The 9,534-nt window shown below is 57.0% G+C and overlaps 1 protein-coding gene across 2 annotated transcripts; it reads right to left on the bottom strand.

Moving 5' to 3' along the window:
* Positions 1 to 2,008: 2,008 nt before the first annotated feature.
* Positions 2,009 to 8,180, bottom strand: Cdkn1a (cyclin dependent kinase inhibitor 1A). 2 transcript variants are annotated; one of them, XM_005005400.3, is made up of 3 exons: positions 8,028 to 8,180; positions 4,331 to 4,800; positions 2,009 to 3,414 (listed from the first exon to the last, which is right to left on the bottom strand). In XM_005005400.3, the coding sequence occupies exons 2-3, from the start codon at positions 4,788 to 4,790 to the stop codon at positions 3,365 to 3,367; spliced, it is 510 nt and encodes a 169-aa protein (XP_005005457.1). In that variant the 5' UTR covers positions 4,791 to 4,800; positions 8,028 to 8,180; the 3' UTR covers positions 2,009 to 3,364. The 2 variants fall into 2 exon arrangements, with proteins under 2 accessions (XP_005005457.1, XP_003473933.1); XM_003473885.4 differs by having other exon boundaries at positions 4,331 to 4,795.
* Positions 8,181 to 9,534: the final 1,354 nt, after the last annotated feature.

Genomic DNA, 9,534 nt, shown 5'->3' with positions numbered 1-9,534 from the left:
GCTACCCTGCCTCGGAGCCAGCTGATTAGGGACTGGAACCTCCACAAGCTGTGAGCTAAATAAACCTTTCCTTCCTTCATTTTGAGTGGCCGGTATTTTGTCTCAGCAACGAAAGACAGTTGCTTTCCAATTCATATCAGGAATGGGGATCACAAATGGTTTATAAGCACATTCCCTGCAAAAACTCAGAGACCTATAGGATTGTAAAGTGATCAAATGACCTACTGCGGCATTCTCTGTGATCTGAGACAATTTCTTCTTCCTCCTCCTTTTTATTAGAGTACATTTGCCAGACATAACAAATGCACTTGTCTTGGGGGAACTGGCACATACACATGGACATCTTGATCCTTTTTGCTTTCCCATTCTGTTTTCTCCCTTGTCTCCTCTCATCCCTGGTTCCCTTCCCTTCCCTTTCGTAGAACCAACTCTGATTTACTGAGCTGACCAAGGACAATTTGTGTCTCATACCTCCTACCACTTTTCACTTGGACTTTGGAGTAGTGTTCTCCTCCCCCTCCAGTCCATCTATAGATTGACCTGATTAGTTGCACAGTGGGGTGCAATTTAGAACCAGAGGGAATTAGGGTTAAGATTAGGGGTCAGAGCCTTGCCCTGCAGAGTGGAGGAATTACCAGCACCTGAGAAGTACCTTTAGGTCCAGTTGCAGACTCAGGACCAAATAAATAGCTATTAAGCCATGAAGTGTTGGGATGGTTAATTTTTTTTTTTTTTTTTTTTTTGAGACAGGGTCATGCTATGCAGTTCAGGCTGGTCTCGGACTGTAGCTCAGGGATGGTTAATTATCTCTAGACAACCAGATATGCCTATAGTGTAGTAGTCCTTTGTGCTTTTTGAACCCTAGGCCTCTTGTATGCTAAGTAAACGGTCTTCCCACTTTTGCACTCTTCTGGTACTGGGTATCAACCCAGAGTCTTCTCACTAAGCTACAACCCAACCTTTTATTTTTCAGTTTGAGACAGGGTTTCAGGAAATCACAGAGTTGTCTAGGTTGCCCTTGAATTCGGGAACCACCTACTTCAGCCTCCTAGAGTGCTAGGATTATGGGGGTACACCACCATACCTATTCTTTTTCATGTTATATAATAATCCACTATCTGAATATACCAAAAATTCCAAGTCTCTTCTTTTGCTGTTGAAATTCCCGTTATTTCTAGTTTGGGTCTGCAATCATGTTGCTAGGACTTTTTTTGCATCTTTTAGTGGACATGTCATTTAGGTAGGAACTTTACATAAGAACAAACTTACTGAGTTGTAGGATGGGTGTGAGGATAAGCACCCTTCAGCAGGTATTCTTTGTTTTCCAAACTAGTGGTATGGCTCAGTGGTTGAGCATTGCCTAGAATGCTTGAGGCCCTGGATTCGATCACCCAAGCACCACAAAAACAAAACAACAACAACAACAAAAGTAATTGAGGCAAGAGTTCCTGCTGCTCCATATCGTTGCCAATACTTAGCATTGTCAGTCTTTCATGCTGTACATCCCAGTAGCATGTAGTGGGAGCTCATGGTTTTATTTTTTGTGGTACTGGGGACTGAACTTAGGCCCTCTGCACTGAGCTACATCCCCAGCCCTTTTATAGAGACAGGATCTTACTAAACCACTAGGTTAGGGTTTATATTTATGCTCCTTGGTCTCAGCCTCCCAGATGGCTGAGATTACAGGCATGGGCCACCATGCTTGGTTGATTGCGGTTATAGCGTACGTTTCCCAGATGAAGAATGATGTTAAATTACAATATATCCTTAAAAAGAAAAAAAAAAGACCACCGGACAAACCAGGATATGTCAGTATCCTGTCACCATATGCCAATATATGTCACTGCTGCCAAGCAATAATGTAAGACTAGATTGTTTTTTGTTGATTTTTGCCGCAAGGTCTTTGTTTGCTAAGCTTTCTGAAGTTTTAAAATTTCCTATGCAAACAACCCCCAGAACACTCACATATTTGTTCTCAGAGTAAGGACCACAACAGTGACACAGTAAGTAGTCATTGAGAGATATTTACTGAGCACCAGCTGTGTACCCCGGACTGTGGGAAGGCTGCTAGGACACAGATCAGCACGGGGCAGGGGTGGTTCCTACCCTCGAAAGGCTTACAGTGTAGATGGAGTCAGCGTCACACACTGAGGAGCGAGGGAACATAGCCCTGGCTGGAATGTCGCAGGAGCTGGAGGGTGTTTGGGGTCAGACGCGCTAAGTGCTTTGGTACCTCAAGGAAGTCAGTGTTCAGTGTGGGGACAGAGCCACCATCACCCTGGGCTCCTGTCTGCCCACCCAGCCGCCTCCTGTGGTCCCCACAGCCACCACTTTGGTCTGACTCCTTGTTCAACTGCTATTCAAAGTGCAGTGAGTGGGGAGGGAGGGCCTGGACAGAGATGGTCACCGACTGTCACTTATGGCTTGCAGGGACAGACCCACTCTGCCCACCCCACACTCCTAACACACAGTGACGGGGTGTTCTTGGGGGCCATCCGGGACTGCACCCTGGAGTCAGAGGGGGAGCCTAGGCTGTTGTGCTACCTGAGGTAGAACTAGGGAGCCCTACATCTCGGTGTCTGGGGACAGGTGCCCACAGCTGCCACTCATAGCCAACGGAGTACTGGAGATGAAGGACTTGGGGGAGGGGACAGCAGCAGAGAGGCCTTGAGAGCCAGCTGGGAAAGAGGGACAGCTGGAGGCCCCCCAAAAAAGTAAAGAGAGGGAGCCAGGCTCCCTGAGGGTGGCACAGGGGGTCTGGGAGTGGGGCTGCTACAGGACCTGATCTTCCCTGCTTCAACAGGGCAGAGTAGGGGGCACTGGGGCCAGGGCGGGGGTCTGTCCCAGGCTGTGCCCACTTCACGGTCACATGCCCGACTCCAGAGGAGGTGAGGAGACCCAGAGTTTGTGATGATGTCCCTACATGGCTGGGCCCCTGCAAAGTGCTATCATCTGTTTACTTCTCAGATTCCAGGGACTCGGGGCTGAGTTGGAGGGCAGGTCAGTGCCACCCAGGGGGTGAGGGCAGAGGAGGTTCAGCAGACATGAAGCCAGCTGCACCGTCCACGGGAGATGGGGGACGAAGAGCGAAGTAAAAGAAGGTTTTAAATAACATTTCATATAATAAAAATACCCAGCGCTCTGCAAGCCTACCATTCTACCGCTTAACTGTTTTTAAATAATTCTAATGCCAGAGCCTGGGTTGGGGTTGGTGTAGGGGAGCAGGCAGGTATGTACATGAGGAGGAGCTTAAATTAAAACACAAATAATAATTAAGACGCACGAAGTGGAGGACAAAGGCAGGAGGTGTGGACGGGCCGCTGGCCGCCCGTGTCTGGGAGCTCGAAGCTTCCGGCCGGGGAGATCAGGGCTTCCTCTTGCAGAAGATCCGACGGCGTTTGGAGTGGTAGAAATCTGTGGGGACAGAACAGCGTCGGCCCGGGCGGCCCCCACAAACGAGGGCCAAAGGGACACACTGCCACCTGCGGTGGGGGTCTCGGGGAACCTCATCTGTCACCCAGGGGGCTGATGGGGACCTCACACTGCTGCCCACACACCCAGACAAGGCTGAGGCACTGCGCCTGGCTCTCCAGCCATCGCAGGGACGGTAGTCATGTGGGTGAGTCACCCACATCAGGTCTGAGCCCAGGAGAGTTTCCCCTTCACCTCTCTGCCTCAGTTTCCTCACTTACAAAAGGAGGATTGCAGACTGTAGGATTCAATGAAATACCGTCTAGGCTGGCCTCAAACTAGTGGCGATCCTCCCACCTTAGCACCCCAGGTGCTGGGATTACAGGCACGTGCCACTGCGCCCAGCTGTTCCGTTCATTCTTTATCCAGCACCTACTGTGTGCTGGACACTGTCCTAGGTGCTGGGGATTCAGCAATGGACGGGAGACACAGGACCCTTGTAAGGAGCTGTGGGAGGCCGGGGGGAGGACGTACGTGGGAGGGAGGAGCGTGATGTCTGGACTGGGCAGTCGGAAAATTATCAGCATCAGTCTTTGCAGCCTTCTGGGAGACTCACACAAATTGCTCCCTCTCTGTACCCTGTGCCCTGATCTTAAAAGGGTGGTGAGCATGTCCCAAGGCACCCGAGGCCACTGGAAGGACTCCACGAGACCCGCCTTAGAAGCCGCAGAGCCAGGCCTGGCATCTGACCCCGGCACAGGTTACCTAGGGGTCTCCGCCATGGCCTGGCTGTGTGCCCTCTAGTAGGTCACCCGACCGACCGCTCAGGGCCGTTCTGCTCCATCGGAGGGGCGAGCCCTTAGCTTGTGAATCTGTGGGTCCTGGTCCCCTCCAGGTCCTCTCCTGTACCCACGCTTACCCGTCATGCTGGTCTGTCGCCGTTTTCGGCTCTGAGAGGTTCCGGGACCCCCCAGAGACCCCTCGGGCTGCTCGGAAGGTTGAGACACGAGGGTGCAGGTCAGCGACAGGTCCACGTGGTCCTCCTGAGCCATCGTCCCCTGCAGCAGGGCAGCAGCGGAGGGGCTAGGCCGCCTGCCGCCTCCTCCCGTGTCATCCCGGCCCCCGCTGCCGCAGGACCCTGGGCTCAGGTAGAGCTTGGGTATCCCCAGGCCCCGCACTCGCTCCCAGGCGAAGTCGCCCTCCAGCGGCGTCTCGGTGAGGAAGTCGAAGTTCCACCGCTGCCGGGCCTCCTGCAGGCAGCTGGCCATGAGCGCGTCACAGTCCCGGCGCAGCTGCTCGCTGTCCACAGGGCCAAAGAGACAGCGGCAGGCCTTGCTGCTGCGTGGGACCGGGCAGGTGTCCCCTGGTGGCTGCGACATGACACCTGTGCTGGGAGAGGAGCAAGACAGGTCACCAGGTGCCAGGTGGCTCCCCGCCAGATTCCCACCTGTGGCCCCTTCCAGCTGATTTCTACCACCCTCTTCTCATGGAGCCCCACAGACATGGGGGGACGGCTCAGCCAGCCGAGCTGCACAAGTGGGCAGGCTGTGTCCACAGACCCAAGCTCACTGCAGCAGCAGGGGTCAGGGACCTGCCTAGCCCCTGCCTTATCAGCTAGGACTGCTTCCTTCTTGCCTCTGGGAGGCCTTCCTGGGTGTGAAGGCCCCAGCTACCTGGGAACCGAAGCTCCAAAGGGTTTCCTAATCAGAGTTCTGGGCTCTTTCCAAATTAGGTTCAGGCCCTGGCTCTGCCTGCCTCCTGAATCCCTACCCGCCTCCTGAATCCCTACCCGACTGCTGTGTAGCCCCAGCAAGGCCCAGTCCTTTACACAGCACTACTGCTGCCCAGCTGGAGTCACCTAGCCCTGAAAATTAGGAGTTAAAAAAAAATGGCAGGTGTGGGTAGTGCGTATAATCTCAACTAATCAGGAGGCTGAGGCAGGAGGAGCACATGTCCGAAGCAAATCTGGGCAACTTAGCAAGATCCTGTTTCATAATGAAAAATAAAAGGGCTGGGTAGAGCAATTGCCCAGCATGGGTGAGGCCCAGTGAAGCCCAGTGTTCCATCCTGAGCACTAGGGCGGGGGCAGGGTGGATGCCCAGGTCACCCTTGCTGTGTAACTAGAAACCACTCCTCCTTGCCTATGAATGAGGCCTTGGGCAGTTTAAGGAGCTGGCTTGGGAGCGGGCAGTTCCGAGGTTGTGTGTTTCCTGATGGAGCAGAGTCACCCTGTACAAGTCGCCTAAGTTCCTGGGCTCTATAACAATGGGAGCACTGTCCCTTAGGTCACACGCAGGGACACAGTAAGCCGGGACACCCTTAGAAAATCCCGATCCAGCTCCAGTTTCTCTCTGCCTGGGGCTCTGGTGGCTCTGGGCCACCTCCTGCAGACAGCTCTGACAGGTGCTGCTGGCTGAGGGCCTTTCCCAAGGTGTCATCAGGTGGTGGCCTCGGGGACAGGAGGGGCTGGGCCAGGCAAGGCAAACGCAGGCCTTCTGAGCCACACCCGGAATGGGGTGATCAGAAGTCTAGACGCCTCTCAGCCCCAGCCCTCCCCTCCTGGAACCTGTTTTGCAGGTACAGAAAATTAGAGGCTTCGTGTATCGGCTCCTCTTCTCCACCCGAGAAGCAAGGAAAACCCAGGGCGAGCCTGGCCATCCGAGCCCTGGTGCTGCCACCTGTCCTGATCCCTATGCTGTGCCCAAGCCAGGCGGAGGGGGTGTGGGCCCCTTGTCCTGGCCTGGGCTGAACCCAAGGCTGCCAGGCAGGAGGAGCCTGGGAAGGGACTGGGTTTTCCCGGGGCTGCAGAGGACATGCACCCAGGCCACACGGCCAGCTTCAGGGGCAGGAGCTCGGAGAGATGAAGGAACTTTCCCCTGAATCACGCAGGAAAACCGGTCAAGGTCCACAGTGCCATAAAGAGGTCACCAGTGTAGCAGACAGAGCCGCCCCCCAAACCTCTGGCCATCCTTGCCAGGTGTTGAGGTGTACTCATCTTTTCCTTTTTAGGGGAGAGATGACACAGCTCAGAGACACTAATTTATCCAAGGTCACACAGCTCACAGGGTGGCACAGGCAGGATTCGAATTCAGCCTTGTGTGCCCTGGGGTCCCACATTCCACGGCCAACACAACTCTCTCGCGTTGAACATTGTTAAGGTACTAAACTGCACGGGCTGGACTTGAACTGTAATCCTCCTGCTCAGCCTCCCAGAGTGCTGGATTACAGACATGGACCACTGTGCACCGCTGTACGTTGGTGTTTCTGAAGGACCGCTGAGAGCAGCGGTCACTCGGCCACCAGCAGGGTCTGCTCCTCGCGCAGGGGCCGCGAGGGGGCGCCGGGCTCCAGGAAATTCCGCGCGGGGCGGAGGCTCGTGGACAGGGCGGGGCAGCGGCTGGGACTGACGATGACTCAGTTTCCTGCAAAGCCGCTCCCCGCCCGCCCGCCAAAACTTCTCTTCCACTCTGGTCGCGCGTCACCAGGGGTGAGGATGGGGCGGGGGGAGTGGAGAAGGCGGGGACCGGGGCCCGCGAACGCGTCACTCCGAGCGGGCGGCTGCGGGCGGCTCCCGAAACTCCCGCGGCCGCGGAGAACCGCGCGCTCCGGCTGAGTCCCACACACGCACGCGCGCGCACGGACACTCGCGCGCACGGACACGCGGGGGCGCGCCGAGCCCCGGCCCCTCCACCTTATCTCCACGCCCAACGCACGGGATGAGTCAGATCCCAGGGAAATAAAAATAGACGAGACGAGAAAACAAAACCGCCCTGGAGTCCTCCCAGAAACGCGACGTGGAGGGACGGAAATAGAAAGGAAGCGGCCGGGGGACCCCAGCGCCACAGCCGCCGCTAGAGACCCGGGGGCGCGGGGGGCGCAGCGTCCCGCCCCAGCCCCGCGGATGCGCCCTCCTGCGGGACCTGGGGACTCCGCGCCCCGACGGGCGAGGCTCGCCCGGCCCCCCGTGCGGCTGCGCCTCCCCAAGGCCGCGCCGGACACCGGAGACTGCTGTGTCCCGCTTCCCTGGGAACAGCCTGTGCCGGCCAAATAGGTCACTGTGCCGCCGGGCAGGACAGGGACAGCGCGGGAGGGAAGGGGGCTGCTGGGGGCCGCTGTGCCCCAACCGGGTCCCCCGGGGTCTCCGTCAGCGTGAGTCACCTCCCCGCTCCCTCTCGGGGACATGTCCTGGCACGTCCCCCGGATCCAGGGACATCCCAAACTGACCTCCGCGCCCAGGGGAGCGACAAAAGGTCCCCGACCTCCGGCGTCCCGGACAGAGCGGCCCCAGGGGACCGTGCCCGGTCGGGTCTCCCGTGAGCTCGCTCCATTCCGCGTCCCGTCCCTCCCGGGGACACGGCTGTGTCCCGCCACCACCACCTTCGAGGCCGGCCAGCGTCCCGGGCTTGAGATCCCACTTTTCACGAAAGTTCTGGACACAGCCCCACCCGCCACTCCCGCGGGTCCCGGTGTCCGTGACCACAAACGCTGCGCGGTCAGACCTACGCTGTCACCTCCCGCGGAAACACCTGCGAGCCCAGCGCGCACGGAGGACAAGCAGCCCGTGGACACTCGTGTCCATGTGGGGCCTGGCTCGGGTCCCCTCGCAGATCCCTCACCTTGTTTTGCGTCTCTGGGTCCCTGCGGCTCTGCGCTCGGTCCCGAACCCCGACCTACACTCCCAGTCCCTCGATCCGTGAGCAGCGGCTGGGCAGCTTCTGCAGCTCTCCGGGTGCTGCTCCCAGCGCCGTTATAAGCGCCCGGGCCCGAGGCCCCGCCCCGGTGGGAGGGTCCGCGGGTGGGCGGGCCCTGCTGGCCACTGCCTGTCCGCGCTCCAGCCCTGCAGCAGGGTCTGTGTGCCAGACTCAGACACATTTGCCCACCAGCGGGACCACAGTGGAGGGGGGAGATGCCAGTCCTTGGGAGGGGACGGCATTGTGACAAGGAGCCCCTCGGACCCAAAGGACCGGTTCCCATCTAAGGTAGGGTTTCTAACGTGTACCTGAACCGACTGATTGACAGCAAGGACAGTCACGCTGGTCACACTGGGGAAACTGAGGCTGGCAGTCCAGGGACCCAGTTCCAGGGATCCAATTCCCACAAAGCAAAGAAATGGTCGCAGTTGGCCTTTCGCACTGTGACAGAGCCCTCTGCTCACCGCCCTGTGTTTCCGAGGGTGCCAAATGAAGGAAATGCCGCTTAGTCCCTTTACGGAGTCCCAGTTCTTTTATTGAGATGACAAGAGATAGGGGAAGTTCTGGAACTGTCTGCTATGCTGCCGAAAAGATACGCACATGAGCCAGGCGCAGTGGTACACACCTGTGATTCCAACACCCAGGAGACTGAGGCAGGAGGATTCCAGCCCAGCCTGGACTACTACTGAGTGACTTCAAGGCCAGCCCATATGACACAGTGAGACTTTGTCTGAAAAAGAGAAAAGGGTACAGAAATGCAGGTCCCAGCTGCACCCTTAAAGGCCTTCACCCCTCATCTTTCACCTCCTGCCTTCACTGACAGTTTTATTTTTTAGAAACTGGAAACAGTGATGTGTTTATCAGAATAGAAATCCCACTGAAAAATAGAATCTCAGCTGTGAACGGCTAGGATTGTACATCTCAGGCTGTTCAGTGCCTAGAAGTTTCTGCCCAGACATGCCCAGCCTTCCTCTATAGCACTGTGCTGACCTCAGGAGCTCTGGCCTCCACCTCCTCCCCTCTCCTCGCCTCTCCCCTCTCCTTTCCTCCCCTTCTCCCCTCCCCTCTCTTCTCCTCTCCTCTCCTCTCTTCTCGAATGTCCTGCAGGAGGGAACTCCAGTGGGGTGGGACCCAGCCCCAGGCCCCTCACCCACTAGGCCTGGAGTCCCTCTGCCCCTCGCTGGGCTCCCTAACCCTGGGACCTGGGAGCCTTGCACTGTCCAGCCAGGGACGGGCACGGCCTGCCCCTGCCCCCAAGTCCTCAGGCTTGCAAGCAGTTTGCATAGACTCCACATTGTCTGCCTGTTTACTCTAGGGGGTAGGGGGGGAAAGGTTCTTAATGAAGGTTTGTGGTGAATTATTTAAAGTTTGGTGGCTGACTACACAATAAAACAATTCTTTTTGTTGTTGTTGCCGTTAGGAAGTGGCCTTT

This window comes from Cavia porcellus, unplaced genomic scaffold (assembly GCF_034190915.1).
Source record: "Cavia porcellus strain 051 isolate PalLab524CR breed Dunkin Hartley unplaced genomic scaffold, mCavPor4.1 scaffold_28, whole genome shotgun sequence".
Taxonomy (NCBI): Eukaryota; Metazoa; Chordata; class Mammalia; order Rodentia; family Caviidae; genus Cavia; species Cavia porcellus.
This window is presented reverse-complemented; position numbering and strand designations above follow the sequence as displayed.

Excerpts from the sequence above, each read along its gene's own strand:
- Cdkn1a (XM_005005400.3), bottom strand. The coding sequence starts at position 4,790 with ATGTCGCAGCCACCAGGGGACACCTGCCCGGTCCCACGCAGCAGCAAG. Across the intron at positions 3,415-4,330 it reads GCGACAGACCAGCATGACGG|ATTTCTACCACTCCAAACGC; the intron begins GTAAGCGTGGGT and ends CTGTCCCCACAG.